This window comes from Gadus morhua, chromosome 4, assembly GCF_902167405.1.
Source record: "Gadus morhua chromosome 4, gadMor3.0, whole genome shotgun sequence".
Taxonomy (NCBI): Eukaryota; Metazoa; Chordata; class Actinopteri; order Gadiformes; family Gadidae; genus Gadus; species Gadus morhua.
In genome coordinates this window covers 43,003,629-43,019,905 of record NC_044051.1, presented here as the reverse complement: position 1 = coordinate 43,019,905, position 16,277 = coordinate 43,003,629, and the positions used below count along the sequence as shown (strand labels likewise).

The 16,277-nt window shown below is 42.7% G+C and overlaps 1 protein-coding gene across 1 annotated transcript; it reads left to right on the top strand.

Annotated features, from left to right (window-relative positions):
• Nucleotides 1-7,104: 7,104 nt before the first annotated feature.
• Nucleotides 7,105-15,985, top strand: LOC115541274 (NACHT, LRR and PYD domains-containing protein 3-like; the record flags this gene model as incomplete). The annotated part of the gene is made up of 6 exons (XM_030352959.1): nt 7,105-7,574; nt 8,736-10,214; nt 10,263-10,554; nt 12,562-12,735; nt 13,218-13,391; nt 15,901-15,985. Coding segments are annotated over exons 1-6 (2,535 nt in total), but the record flags the coding sequence as incomplete, so codon positions are not given.
• Nucleotides 15,986-16,277: the final 292 nt, after the last annotated feature.

Genomic DNA, 16,277 nt, shown 5'->3' with positions numbered 1-16,277 from the left:
TCTTTCAAAGACGTTGAACCGGACTGCTCTATTTTCAATGTTAGCTAAACGCATTGTGAATCAAGTACGATTAACGCCCCAAGTAGGAATGCAGAAGGCAATTATTTTTTATTGTCTCAGGTTGTTACACCCTAGTGTCATACAGTCTCTACCCTGAGCTCGCTGTAACAGCCTGAACTGTGTAATCTAAGATGTAAACAGTAACAATAAGTACCCACATCACCTCCAGACTCTATCCGTAACTTGTAAACAAAATAAGACAATCAGTTAAAAGACTGAAAATTCAGCATGTCTTATTTATGAAAGTCAGTGTTTCCCCCAGTAAATGTCTTAGTCAAGGTGGTCAAGGAGCGGGGGGGGGGGGGGGGGGGGGGGGGGGGGGGGGTGGCGCGAGACCATTGTTGTGACATCAAGAAAAAGCTTGACCAAAAAGCTTGATGTCACGACCATTGTTGTGAACGCCGATGCATTATTGATCTTTATTTTTACACCTGATGGAAGTATGTTTTCTTTCCCTACGAGAGTTTTCTACTTTGTTAATGCATAATAATTAAAAAAAATTAAAAAAAAAAAAAAAAAAAAAAAATTGATAATTTTTTTTATTTATTTTATATACATTGGTAGTCAAGGCGGGGCCCTATTGTTGATAAGGCGGCCGCCTTAACAACACAGTGCTGGGGGAAACACTGATGAAAGTGCAAAGTACACAGAATTAGCGCATTTCCACAAGAGAGTGCGGGTCGGTTCGGTGCGGCTTGGTGGAGTAGTGAAGGTACGGTTCGGCGCAGCTCAGTTACGGCTCGCGTTTCCACCACCGACAGTACCCTTATGGTAGGGGGGGGGGGGGTGGGTTAAACCGGATCACGTTAGCCGCGACAGCTACGTTAGCATTGTGACCTCATAGCAGCCCGACATAGTGTAGCCTCCTAATAAATCTAAGGATAAAGAAGAACGCGCACCATGAGCAAAGATCAACCACGTAGGACGTCCAAGAAGGATGGGAAACTTTTGTGCGACATTTCCGCCAATAAACGAAGCTTTCGCCGTCGTCCAGAAATACCTCGCGGATAATTTGTTTGTTTATTATCCCCCTGTCTCACGGAAGTGTGATTCTGTCGACCAATCAACGGACTGCTTGTGTAGCTCGAACTTGCCGGGACCCGTTCAGGCGTCTCAGTTGTCCCTGAAGATCGCGGATCTAACATTAGTTCGATTCGCACGCCAGTTTTATTTCATTTCATACTGTGTATTCTCTGTGTAATTCCATGCACCGAACCGTGACGTCCGTACCGATTTCGGTTCAATACGAATACATGTATCGTTACACCCCTAGGGCTCACACTAGGCAATCTGAACCGGGCCTGAGTGCGGTTGCCTCTTGTAATACGTCAAGTCGTAATACGTCACCACCAAGCGTCCGCTGCTTAGTAGAACAACACAGGGAACACAGTTGACACTTTATTGCTTTTGTTGCTTATTTAGAGCCGTTCTACTCGGATACAGGCTGTAAGGTTCTAAATTAACTTTTTTGATTACCAGCCAATCTGAATCTCCACTAGCCAATTTTTTTCTGATTGCCGCTGAATGAATTACTTTTCGGATTTTATTAAAACATCCAAGTACAATACATTATGGATTGACCGATACAGATTTTTGAGGGCCGATACGATATAGATATTTTTTCATCAGCCTTAGCCGATACGCCAATACCGAATTTCTTGGGCCGATATTTAGAGCCGATATTTAGAGCCGATACTGCTTTTGCTCCCTCAATCATAAAAATTACACTGATAACAAATGTTACAAGTCTCAATTTAAAAAAAGGAACATTTATTGAACAATATTTAACAAATAGTAAAAACTAGCGATCGACCGATATAGATTTCTTAGGGCCGATACCGATATTGATTCTTTTTCATCAGCTCAGCCGATAACCGATACGCCGATACCGATTGTCTTGAGCCGATATTTGGAGCCAATAATACCCTGCAAATCCAGAGTTCTCGTGAGAGCACAATTTGAATTTGCGGTCACTCTGGGAACGAGCAATATACTTGTGTGTATTGTTGGCCAGAACATTAATCAATCACATCGATGTATCAATGTAGGCGGGCCAAAAGCGTTGCTGTTTTACCGACTGGATACGGCAAGAGTCTTATCTATTGGTTAGCTCCACTGGTCTGGATACATCACCCCTTGTTTTCCTCTGATTGGTCGTAGTGTTATCCAATGTGTGTTATCCAGTGATATTTTCACAGCATGCTTGGTGCGGCCCCTCGAGTTGGGCCATTTTCATTACTCGTTGCCAGACCCTACAGCTTTCTAGATGTGGGTCTGGACTTCCAGGCTAAGCCTCCCTCAATTTACATCATAAAAATGACACAATGATGATAACAATTTTTACAATGTGTCAATTAAGAAAAATGAACATTTATTAAACTGTCGGTAAATCACGGCAAAAAAAGAAAATCTGCTGATACAGAAAAAATATCGGCCGATACCGATACACGTAAAGAACGCTAATATCGGCCGACCGATATATCGGTCGATCACTAGTCCAGATCCTTGCTGTTCATAAGGGGTACCAGTGGTTTGTGATCGGTCACCAGTCTAAGACTCTCCAGTCCATACAGGTACTTGTGATCGGTCACCAGTCTAAAACTGTCCAGTCCATACAGGTACTTGTGATCGGCCACCGGTCTAAAACTGTCCAGTCCATACAGGTACTTGTCGAAGCGTTCACAGGCCAAACGCTGCGGTGCTCCTTCTCTCACTGCTTTATTCTATTTCCTGAGGTCTGCGCGTAGCCGGACCTCTCTCTTGTTCGGCCTCAGCACCGGCACCATGGCGGCGCACCATTCGGTCGGCTGCGTCACCTTTTCAATGATGTCCTCATCCTCCATGCGCTGTAGTTCCTGCTTCACCAGCGGTACCAGTGGCAGGGGCATTCGTCTGGCGGCTGGCACTGCATACGGTGGTGTATCATCATGCAGGGCTATTCTGACTGGCTCAGTTTTCAATAGCCCACCAGACCCAGACACACCGCTGACCTCATCCATCCTCTTAACTAGGCACGTTTTCTCTGCTTCCTCACGGCCCAATAAGCAGTTTGTTCCCCCCACCACATACACTTTGAAAGAAAACATTTTCTCTCTGTATCTGGTGGTGCCTGGGAACACGTCTGCACATTTAAGGTCACCTCCTGGGCTTACAAAGCGTGTGTCTGGAGGCTCTAACTAGTTTACAAAGGTAAACCCAAAAAATCGACCTTACTTACTTACCTTAATCTACCTTACTGCTCAGTGAGCAGTAGGGCTCCTCTGAGATGAACAGGGTTCTGTCTTTGTTCTCTACTGTGTTTGGTCTGCATGACTGCTGTCTGTGGTCAAGACTGACAGTAAAACAGTGACCTCCATTTGGTCATTATCTGTTCTTAATATCAGAGAAGGAAAAGATAACATGCTTAAATAAGACTCTGACTTTGATAGAGCAGTTTGGTACGTCAGTGTAATGTTGTTTTTGGCGGCCTGTTTTAATTTTAGTTTTTGTCTAGTCTGTGTCAAGCTGTCTTTTTAGTTTTAGTCACGTTCATACTCTTTTCAGTCTAGTCAAGATTCAGTCGACTAAAAGTCTGAGCATTTTAGTCTTTTGTTAGTCAGAATAATCCATGACTATTTTAGTTTTAGTTAAAGCAAATTGTATTAGTCACTTTTTTGTAATGCAGTTGTATTTAACTCAGTCAATATAGTATAAGTAGGCTACCTAGTAGTTTTGACAAAACCAGCATTTTATTTTTGCCAAACCCATTTCACAATTCAAACAAGGTAATCTTATTATTATATTATTGTTACCTTATAGACTCAAGAATACATCCATTCCAGACTCAGAAGAAAAAAAAACATAATTATTTTACCAACCAAACATGTTCCGTCCACATTAGAACGGCGAATTTCGACACTGAAAACGATACTTTTCAAAAAATATTGCTGAGGTGGATGAATATGAAAACGCTGGGTTCGCGTTGTAGTGTGGTCAGGGTAGACGGAGGCTTTCAGATACGATGGCGTTTGGCAGCCATGACGCTGCCACAAGCTTGCGCTCGTCTAAAAAAAAATGGCAGGTGAAATGGAAATGATGATTACTGTGCAATGTTCTATGTATCCTCAGTTACAAGTTGTACGTTTTTATATTTACCCGGATTAGTGTGGACAAGGCCTTACGTTTTTATTAACGCTACCACCACAGCTGCGTCTTGTGAATCTAAATACTGCCGCGACGAGCGGGGATTCAGGAAGTAACGTAACCTGATACAGCCCCAGAAATAAATAAAATAAACAATTTTTCTCTACGAGTTTTAGAGTATAATTTTGTAAAAGACATTTAGTCTGGTTTTTATTCGTCAACAATATTGCATTATGCATTTAATTATAGTTATTGTCACATGACCAGCATTTACGTTGCGTCTGGTCTCGTTTCCTCACCTGTTAAAGGGTCGTTGACGACGATATTTAGTCATAATTTTCTTTGACCAAAGCAACACTACGTCAGTGTTGATCCAACAGATTTATATTTCTGTGATTCTAGTTTCAAGCTTTAGGTTACTCAGAGTAAAAACATCAGTAACAAGTTATATTATTTAAGTACGTTTATATTTTAATTTCTTAAGATAATTAAGTGTGTGTGTGTGTGTGTGTGTGTGTGTGTGTGTGTGTGTGTGTGTGTGTGTGTGTGTGTGTGTGTGTGTGTGTTATCCACAGACGCCAGGAGAGGTCAAAGGTCACCAGTGCCCAGTCTGTACAGCATCAAACAGAGCAGGAAATGAACCAGGAGGAACTGGCCGAAACACAGTGGCGCGGTAAGAGACTCTTACTTTGAGGACCGAGGGGATTATTATCATTAAGAGCCGAAGAGACTCTTACTTTGAAGACAGAGGGGACTATACTGGTTTGATCCAGATATATAGGGGTAGAGGGGGTCTCAGGTTAAATGGTTTGATCCAGATATATAGAGTTAGAGGGGAATATCAGGTCAAATGGTTTGATCCAGATATATTGGGTTAGAGGGGGTCTCAGGTTAAATGGTTTGATCCAGATATATAGGGTTAGAGGGGCTCAGGTTATCTTGAAAACAGAGCAGAAATACACATTTTGAAGAGCAGTAGGAGATTCATATTTGTTCTGTTCAGACTAAATGACATAATGGGCCCTATTTTAACGGTCTGAAACGCAAGTGAGAAGCGCAAAACGGAAGGGGCTTTGTGGGCGGATCTCTGGCGCTGTTGCTATATACCGGCGGATAAATGACTCTTGTGCCCGATCCAAATCTAAAATGGGTTGGTCTGAATACCCGTAGGTGTGTTATGGGCGTAACATGCATTAAACCAATGAGAGTGCCATCTCCCATCCCCTTTAAGAGCCATGAGCGCATTTGAACCTGACGAGGTCATATTTTGACTGCATTTGCAGTCTCCGATGAGTCACAGTCTTAATGGTCTGCTAGGGTCTTAATGGTCTGACAGGATCTTATTGGTCGGCTTTAGGCTTGGCACCCGTAAAATGCTGCTTGCAGCTTTAATTCATTATTATAATTGTTATCAAAAACGGAGAGGTGCAAAACAAGCATACATGAACTTGATGAAGAGCATGTATAACAGGAATTTTGTTTTCTTTCTACATTTGTGCTAATTGCTAATGATCTCTTGAGTGTGCGCGAGCAAGCGAAACGACAATGACAGCGCGTGAGACGAAGCAAGAGAATACTTCCATCACAATAGGCCTTATTAATCATTGTTTAATCACTATTGAAGCATAGTCTGGGGAAAATATAACGAAAGATCAACCTATATTTAGCCGATTCAAGGTTACAATCATGGCTTCGCAGGGCAGCGCCCCTCACTCAAGATTCAATTCAATTCAATTTTATTTATATAGCCCTTAATCACCATTACAGTCTCAAAGGGCTTTAACAGGCCAAATATTTGTGACACCCCCCTTTACCCATGCCCCCACACGGGCAAGAAAAAACTCCCTTGAATCAGCAAGGAAGAAATCTTGAGAAGAAACGCAGATGCCTTCCCGCTCACCTGCATGCACTCAATCGTCCAAATAATTGTAATTCAAAAATTAAACCAGTGGAGATCTGACTGTCCAGATAGTATTTATTATTATTATTTCGATTTTTCTTATTTTTACATGAGAGAAATGTGCTCCACCAAAGTTTACGAATCCAAATCTCTCCTAGGGCACCAAAATAACTAGAGCCGGCCCTGTGTTGGGTCAGTCCTAAACCTTCTTATTAATACAAGATACATTTGTTGACCAGTTGTCAATGTATTGATAAGCTGAAGCAAGAATTGTGATGTAAAGTTGTCACCAAACTTTCCGATATTGCCAAAATATATTGGTGTACTGTTTGCTTGCAGCCTACAACTAAAAGATTTAAACCAATTAGATCAGAAAAACTTTATTTATCCCAAGATGGGCAATTTCGTTCACAGTTTCCAGTCTCACATAATAAATACAATAAATAGCAATAGGAGGTAGACAAAAACATATATCAAAGGCAGTCCAACACACACATTTAACTCACAATTAATTTGCCTGTTGTTACTGACTCGCCCGTCAGTAACAACCACCCTGCCCCCGGAAACACCCAGCAACACTGGTGTGCTCTCCACCTACTCCTGACTTTTGTCATCATTTATTAACCTGATGGTTGCAGGGATAAAAGAGTGGGAGTACCTCATTGTTCTTGCCCTGATTGAACAGTAGCGCCGCCCTGAAGGCATTAGTTTAAATTCTTTACTGAGGACATGGTGTAAGCCGAAAAGTGTAAAGATACACTTTAGATTGTTGATGATGGTTAATCTGCACGCATGAAACACACGTCATAGAATAGAAACTATTCGTAATGCGGACATTCGTAATGTCAAGGAAAATATTCTAACTACAAAAAAATCTTAGCCTCAAGGAAGAGTGAAGGAAAAACCAAAGTATATTCGAAAGTATATGGAATCGGCACAAAGCCACGTTACTATAAACTGGAAGGTCAGCTCTGTTTATCTTAATGCACATGGGACATACTTAGCTGTATGATGGACATGGGTTTTTAGAATTATTGATCTGAACTAGAAACAAAATTTTAATGAACTATCAAGGTTGTTCGTTTTAAGGACTTTTATGTTGTGAGTTAACAAGTTGGTGCAACAAACGGTTTAATCTTTACCCCAATAAAGACGAGTTTAATGAATCAACTATCTTGTTTGCTCATTGTCATTTCATATTGCCTTTTGATTTCTCTTCCAGGGGAGCTTCGAAGGATCCGTTCTGAATTCGTGAAGAGAGTCTCAGACCCAGTTATCAAAGGTCTCCTGGATGACCTTTGGCAGCAGAAGGTGTTCAGTACATGGGAAAAGGACTCTGTGATGGAGGAGAGGACCAAAGCAGACCAAGCACATAGTCTGATCAACATGGTGTTGGGGAAAGGGGAGAGAGCAAGTCAAGCGATGATTGATAGCATGAAGAAGAGGGACAAACACTTATACTGCACCCTGGGTCTGATGTCCTCTCCTGCCGGTGTGGGTGAGTTGTTACCATGAATCTACTTTTTAAAGAAACGGTCTCTGCCAGCTTTGCTTTGACAAGAGGGGAGCTTCTTTGTCCTTTAATCCACTGGGATCCAGTGATTCATTATCATCCACTCGGGATTTCATTTGTGTGGAATAAAATTTACCTTTTTTGAGAGGTAGGGGTTTTGCTAAGTGCTGCTGTATTCCTTGGCTCAATGGTGTTATTGCTAGTTTGACAGGATACCTTTTATAGTTTGGTAACTTAACCCCTCACGGCCATTTTTAAATTGGCAAAACTAAATCTATATTTAGTATTACTCCTTCCAGAAAGCACAAAATGGTAATCGACAAGCACAAAATGGTTTATTCCACCTCTGCAAGTGGATTCCCCAAAACAGTAACGGGTTAGGGTTGAGTGACTGACCGCTAATGATGGAGCGCTAATGTTCACCACGATAGTCACGTCTTTCCCTCACATAAAAGAAAATAATCTCGGAAAGGGATGACAAATGTGGACCAACATCAGTCAAGTCGTAGCATTGGATTACTAGCAGTCAACATAAAGAATATCCCAGAATCCCAAACTGTTGAGATCGATTCGTCTTTTCAACTAATAAATTAACTGGTTGAAGCTGGAATGAACCAGCATATGATGGGAACGCAGGTTAGGTACTTCATATGGAAATGCTGAAAAAATACTTTTTCGTTAAGGTACTTTAGCCTTAGAGACTTGTTATAGTGGGGGTATCAGGTTAAATGGTTTGATCCAGATATGTGGGGGTTTCAGGTTAAATGGTTTGATCCAGATAATAAGGGTTATTGTGGGTCCATCAGATAAAGAATGTTAAACAATAAATTGCAAATCAACAGCAGAATAACTACGAGCTAAATAAGTGGAAGAGATGCAGCACTATCATGTTATATCAGCATATGAAGTCCCTTTCCACTGATTCACTATCATTATTACTATCAATAGACCAATTGTATTGCTGTGGAAATAACAGACAAACAACATTTTTTTTTATCCATTCCTTGTCACAACCAGCTTCTCGAAGCACAAGTAATGAAGTCAAAAAATATCACGAAGTTGATCATTTTACAGGAAATATTAACATGCTTCAACTGATGTCTCCATTCACTATCTGACTTTCTGTTCATTCTCATTTAGGATCTGCTGCTGTCGAGTGCCAACATAAAATCAAGTCTCATTTGAAGAAGAAGTTCAAGTGTGTGTCTGAGGGAATCGCTAAAGCAGGACAGCGAACAGATCTGACAAACTTCTACACAGAGCTCTTCATCACAGAGAGAGGCAGTGGAGAGGTCAACAACGAACATGAGGTCAGACTGATTGAAACAGCTTCCAGGAAACCAGCCAGGAAGGAAACACCAATCAGATGTGAATACATCTTTAGACCCTTACCTGGACGCGATCAACAAATCAGGACAGTAATGACAACTGGAGTGGCCGGCATTGGTAAAACTGTCTTAACACACAAGTTCACTCTGGACTGGGCTGAAGGCAATACCAACCAGGACATACACTTCATATTTCTCCTCACTTTCAGAGAGCTGAATTTACTGAAAGGGGAAGAGTTTAGCCTGGTGGAACTTCTTCATCTCTTCTTTATTGAGACCAAAAAGGCAGGAATCTACAGATATGACCGGTTCCAAGTTGTCTTCATCTTGGATGGTCTGGATGAGTGTCGACTTCCTCTGGACTTCCTGAGAAACCCGATCTGGACTGATGTCACAAAGTCCACCTCGGTGGATGTGCTGCTGACAAACCTCATCAGGGGCGACCTTCTTCCCTCTGCTCGCATCTGGATAACCACACGCCCTGCGGCAGCCAATCAGATCCCTGATGACTGTGTTGACATGGTGACAGAGGTGAGGGGGTTCACTGACCAACAGAAGGAGGAGTACTTCAGGAAGAGATTCAGAGAGGAGACGCTGGCCAGCATAATCATCACCCACGTCAAGAAATCACGAAGCCTCCACATCATGTGTCACATCCCAGTCTTCTGTTGGATCACTGCTACAGTTCTGGAGGACTTCTTCAAAACATCCAAGAGAGGAGAAGAGATGCCCAAGACCGTGACTCAGATGTACAGCCACTTCCTGAGGGTCCTGTCCATACAGGGGGACAGGAAGTATCGTGGGAGAGCTGAAACAGATCCAGACTGGAGTTCAGAGAGCAGAGAGATCATTGTTTCTCTGGGAAAACTGGCTTTTAACCAGCTGGAGAAAGGCAACCTGATCTTCTACGAGGAAGACCTGGCAGAGTGTGACATCGATATCAGAGCAGCCTCAGTGTACTCAGGATTGTTCACCCAGATCTTTAAAGAGGAGTTTGGGCTCTACCAGGAAAAGGTGTTCTGCTTTGTCCATCTGAGCCTCCAGGAGTTTCTGGCTGCTCTTTATGTCTTTCTGTCCTTCATCAACGATGGTGTCAATCTGCTCTCAACCTCCAGGAAAGATAAACACCTCCTCTACCAGAGTGCTGTGGACAAGGCCTTAGAGAGTGAGAACGGACACCTGGACTTGTTCCTCCGCCTCCTCCTGGGCCTCTCTCTGGAGACCAATCAGATTGTCCTACGAGGTCTGCTGGGACAGAAAAAAAGATCACTGACCACTCAGATTAAAACTGGTCTGCTGCGACTGACAGGAAGTAGCTCACAGACCAATAAGGAAACAGTGTCTTACATCAAGGAGAAGATAAAAGGAGAATTATCTTCAGAGAGAAGCATCAATCTGTTCCACTGTCTGAATGAGCTGAACGACCGTTCTCTAGTGGAGGAGATCGAACCGTACCTGACATCAGAAAGTCTCTCCGGAAAATCTCTCTCTCCTGCTCAGTGGTCAGCTCTGGTCTTCATCCTACTGGCATCAGAAGAGGAGCTGGACGTGTTTGACCTGAAGAAATACTCTGCTTCAGAGGAGGGTCTTCTGAGGCTGCTGCCAGTGGTCAAAGCCTCCAAAACATCTCTGTAGGTTAACTAATAACAATCACAGTACACACAACACAATGTACAATATATATATATATTCAAAATACAATAGTAGAATGTAAAAGTTCTGATAACATAAAAAACATCTTTCGAGGTTACCTTATAACATATATCTCATTATACATAACGTTATATTGTGTAACCAGGTTGAAAAGTCAATTTCAAAAGCTCTATTATGAAATAAGGAATGCCATGAATTAATATTGTTGTATTGTAGTTGGATACAGCTGTATTTAAATATGTATCTATATTTATAAATAAGTAATTATTGATGTGGAGGATACAATGATAAATATACGTCTATTAGTAATAACCCACTAACCTTAACCTTGTTCGGTAGTTTGGTTAGATGGATGCTTTGTGTTTAACCAATAGGATGGGTTGATAAAGAGACTTCAGGGTCATCTGGGGGAATGGTGAGAGCGAGTGAGCGGGAAAACGGAGAGGGAGAGAAGAGACAAAGGAGGAGAGTACTTTATTCTCTGTAGCGATCGCCCAGCTAAATTATATTTAAACATTTACTTAATAGTTGTAACCTGTAACAGCGCCAAAGAATTATGATTGCGGGAGCTACGGGGGACTTGATGGTTTATAGCAGGGGCTGATATATTTTGACGCAACAGATAATACTACACACTAGGGCTAGGCGATGTATAGATATTTTCAAACGAGATATGGAACGAGACCCTATGGTCTACAGCCCATTTGATCCAAATAACATCAGTTTCGAACCGCGACTGCCGCCTGCTATTTCGTAACTCTGCTTATTCTACTTCATTTAAGAATGCTCAATTCTGATTGGCTGGGAGGGGTGCATTAATCCGGCATATTGCCCGCTGACTTGTCGGTTCTACTTGCTGCTGACTGAGCACAGTAGATCAATACGCCGCTTGTATCGTTTTCTATCACATACATTTCCAACATGAGGTCCATTGTAAAAATAAACCAAGGAGTGCATGTTTGATCGATCGTCATTAAAGCTGACTTGATACGAATGTAGCAACTACGTTATTAAACTAGTGATCAGATCAGCCTTGTGTGGTTGCTATAGAAACGATTTACCTACAGCTGAGCTAACGTTATTCACCGTAGTTCTAAAGGGAACTACTTTTCGAGGGAGATTAACTTAAACAGGGTATACATTTAATAAGCATGCAATACGAATAAGAAAAAGGCTAATTATTAAAGTATTTGAATTGTTTAATTATGTTGGCCGGCGAGAAGTAGAATAAACAGAATAATGACCTCAAGGCAGGGCAATAAACAGTTTGATATGCCCGGTTCGTCGAAGCTTACCGCCGAGCGGTAAGCCGTCCACGAGCCGGAGGAGCTTGTATGGAAGCAGAAGACAAATGGCTCCATAGTTTGGAAATGTTTTGGGTAGAGGACCGGAAACCTAGCAACGCCGGTAAACAAACCCTGAGAAGCCCAATCCCTATGAGAGCTCCCCGCGCTACGGCCATCCGGAGGCGCACAGAGCTTTTGGCCGTGATATTATATATACAAATATTATATTATATACTATTATATTATATATAGAGCTCCGGGAGTCGCAAACGGCAAAAATCACTTTCTCCTCCATTCTGCGGTTCACCCCGGACTGCACTGCACTGAGTTTGACGGTTGAACGCTGATTGGCTGTTACGTTAAACATGTGACTCAGTGGCCACGCTGTTGAACGCTGACTGGCTGTCATCACGCGAAATTCGCGTCAAAGTTGAAATATTTCAACTCAAGGGAATTTGTCGCGCCACAAATCCTCGTGAACGCGCTCGCCTGTGCACGGCGAAAGTGTGGCGCGACAAATCAAAACTTGCCGGTTTTCTCTCGCGAAAAATTCTCCCGATACGCGTCTCTGCGTTCACTTTGTATGGGATCCTGTCGCCCCGTCGCGTTTGGTGTGAACGCACAGTTAAAATAGTTAGTTAAAATATCTACGTTACTTTAATCACAGTTCCTAACAGGTTGTGTTTATTGTATGTGCAGGTTGAATGACTGTCTTCTATCAGAGAGATGCTGTGAAGCTCTGGCCTCAGTTCTCAGCTCCAACTCCTCTAGTCTGAGAGAGCTGGACCTGAGTACCAATGATCTGCGGGATTCAGGGGTGAAGCTGCTCTCTGGTGGACTGAGGAGTCCACACTGTACACTGGAAACTCTCAGGTCAGTTTTACTCAATGGCCAAACAATAACACCAAAAGGGTCAATATCAGAAGACATTTAACAGATTTACATCCAGAAAGGTAAGGTCATAAATACATTGTTTTCATAAGAATAACTCAACATATTTATATTTTTGTTTGCATGACAGTTTAGGTACACATTATATTCTTAGTTTGTTAATGATGGTATATTGTGTATGTTCATAACATTATTATTCTGATTATCATGTAGTCAGACAGTAAAGTGCAGTTTAGAGTTGTTTAATAAAGTTTAATAACAACCTATTAATAAAACTATGTTTAAGTGAAGTATAATGATCATTTTTGTTTGATAATTTAACATCTGTGTGAAATTTTTGTCTTGATATTTTAAGATCCAGGTAATTCATATTATTTATTATTTCATGTATTTAAAAAAACTGGTTATAATTCTCCTATAATTGAATAACAGTTCCTAACAGGTTGTGTTTATTTTGTTTGAAGGCTGAATCGTTGTCTTCTATCAGAGAGATGCTGTGAAGCTCTGGCCTCAGTTCTCAGCTCCAACTCCTCTAGTCTGAGAGAGCTGGACCTGAGTACCAATGATCTGCTGGATTCAGGAGTGAAGCTGCTCTCTGCTGGACTGGGGAGTCCACACTGTACACTGGAAATTCTCAGGTCAGTTTTACCCAATGGTCAAACAGTTACACCACCACACCAGAGGACAGTTATATAACTCAGTACCTGTGATGACCACATACATGACTCTGGTATTATTGGAAGTGGTACCCCTTGATATTTAGGTGGATATTCTAATGCATCCATAGGCCTGCAACTGTTGAGACTGAAATAGCTCTGTTAACCAATGCTGGGTGTCTGGTCTGGGGAGGCAGAGTGCGTTTGTTTTACAATAATGACCGCCCGGAACGTCCTGATATCAACACTGAAAGTGACATTTATAGCAGCATACTGCTGCTGTGAATACTTCACCTCTGGAAGTATATTATTTTGGAAGTTATGTTCATATAAATCATGACTGTAAACATGTAACTGCACTTTGCTCATCAGTTCTCTGGTCGTGAGAGCAATAATAAAACCTCTGAGAAAAAAACGATTAATTGGGCGTTCATGTAAAGTGAGCAGCACGCAACAGAGGTATTCACTAGTTACTGACCCCACCTAGGTGTTCACTAGGTACTGCACCAAGGGGTTGACTAGTTACTGACCCCACCTAGGTGTTCACTAGTTACTGCACCAAGGGGTTCACTAGTTACTGCACCAAGGGGTTCACTAGGTACTGACCCCACCTAGGTGTTCACTAGTTACTGACCCCACCTAGGTATTCACTAGTTACTGACCCCACCTAGGTGTTCACTAGTTACTGACCCCACCTAGGTGTTCACTAGTTACTGACCCCACCAAGGGGTTCACTAGTTACTGACCCCACCTAGGTGTTCACTAGGTACTGACCCCACCTAGGTGTTCACTAGTTACTGACCCCACCTAGGTGTTCACTAGGTACTGACCCCACCAAGGGGTTCACTTGTTACTGACCCCACCTAGGTGTTCACTAGTTACTGACCCCACCAAGGGGTTCACTTGTTACTGACCCCACCTAGGTGTTCACTAGTTACTGACCCCACCTAGGTGTTCACTAGTTACTGACCCCACCTAGGTGTTCACTAGTTACTGACCCCACCTAGGTGTTCACTAGGTACTGACCCCACCAAGGGGTTCACTAGGTACTGACCCCACCTAGGTGTTCACTAGTTACTGACCCCACCTAGGTGTTCACTAGTTACTGACCCCACCTAGGTGTTCACTAGGTACTGACCCCACCTAGGTGTTCACTAGGTACTGACCCCACATAGGTGTTCACTAGGTACTGCACCTAGGTGTTCACTAGTTACTGACCCCACCACCGCGGACCCAGGAGGCGCTGGGAGGTCCGACTGGTAGCGGTCTGACCCTCCCAGGATCCTTTGCGGCCCTCGGAACATGGCGACACAATACTACATTAAACAGTGATATTAATATACAAAACTATTCTCAAACTCTACAGACTATTCAACATGAGACATTTTACAGCCAATATTGAATTAACAAAAGGATCTAATGTATTGACTATTATACAACGGGGGACCTAAATCCAGCGATCTGATTGGTTCCCAACTGTTGTATAATGAGCGTATACATAACTGCTATGACGCCCGATATGTTTGTGAAAGTTTGCATATCACTCCGCGCCTGGAAGTAGAAACAGTTACAAAGTAAAACATATGTTGGATGACCGAGAGGGTGTAAATGTTGTTACTCCGGGAGTGAGCAAGGCGATGGAGAGACTAACGAAAGCTTAGGCACACGGCGAGTGAACTGCACCATAGGATAAATTGCCGGCGAACCGCTCTATCGGAGCCTTCTCTCGGAGGGACGCTAAAGTGTGTTGCATAGCGACCGTCGATGCATAGCGGCAGCCAGGAGGGACCACTTTCTTGTATTCTTTAAGAAAACGTCTACTTTGACTTTCTTGGTTTATTTTTAAATGTAGTTTGTCTATGACTTTCGTTTCGCCATAACAGTAACCGTTGTATAAAAGCAATATTTATATTGCTTTTATACAACGCTGCGCGTCGGGGCCGGACAACGCCCCTTAACAGTGGTATAATGAGCACATACCACAGCCTGGTGTGATCTATTGCTTAAGTATATATTAATTACGTTTATAATTTATACTGGGGATTCCACACTGTACACTGGAAACTCTCAGGTCAGTTGTCAGCCTCTTCTTCAAACTGGTTATTCTAGCTTCCAGTAAGTGCTGCTCCTGACTGATGCATTTCTGTTGCTCTTTTCCCTGCTGACACAACACTCCCTGGTTCTACACAATGTTAGAACCTGTGAAGAAACGGTCTTAGCGTACCAAACACAGCGGACTTCTCCTGACTCTAACTGAACAATATCACATTGAGTTGTAGCTATTGAGAAAGGAGCATTTGTTTTAGATCCTGTTTCACATCCAAGTGAAGGAGATTCTGCTGTCTGTGATGATGTCATCTCCCCACTTCCTCTTCCTGTCCTCAGACTCTCAGGGTGACACAGCTTTGTCTCCATGAAGTATCAATAAAGCTTTTTCTTGGTCTTCAAACGAAATGAATACACTTTATAAATGTTGTGTGTGTGTGTGCAGCTTGTCTGGCTGCCTGGTCACACAGGAAGGCTGTGCTTCTCTGGCCTCAGCTCTGAGCTCCAACCCCTCCTATCTGAGAGAGCTGGACCTGAGCTACAATCACCCAGGAGACTCTGGAGCTGCGCTGCTCTCTGCTGGACTGGAGGATCCACGCTGGAGACTGGACACTCTCAGGTATGGAGAGGACAGCTCACCACTCAGGGACAAAGTCTCCTTCAAGGATTAAAGCTGCTGCTAGATGAAGTGGTTTGAAGAGTCACTCATGTTGTGTAGAACGTGATGAGACGGTGTGGTGGAAAATAACCGAGTTCTCACACTTCGACTAACTAGGAGAGCAAAATAAATCGAGGCGTCCGGAGCAAATATGACAAAAATAA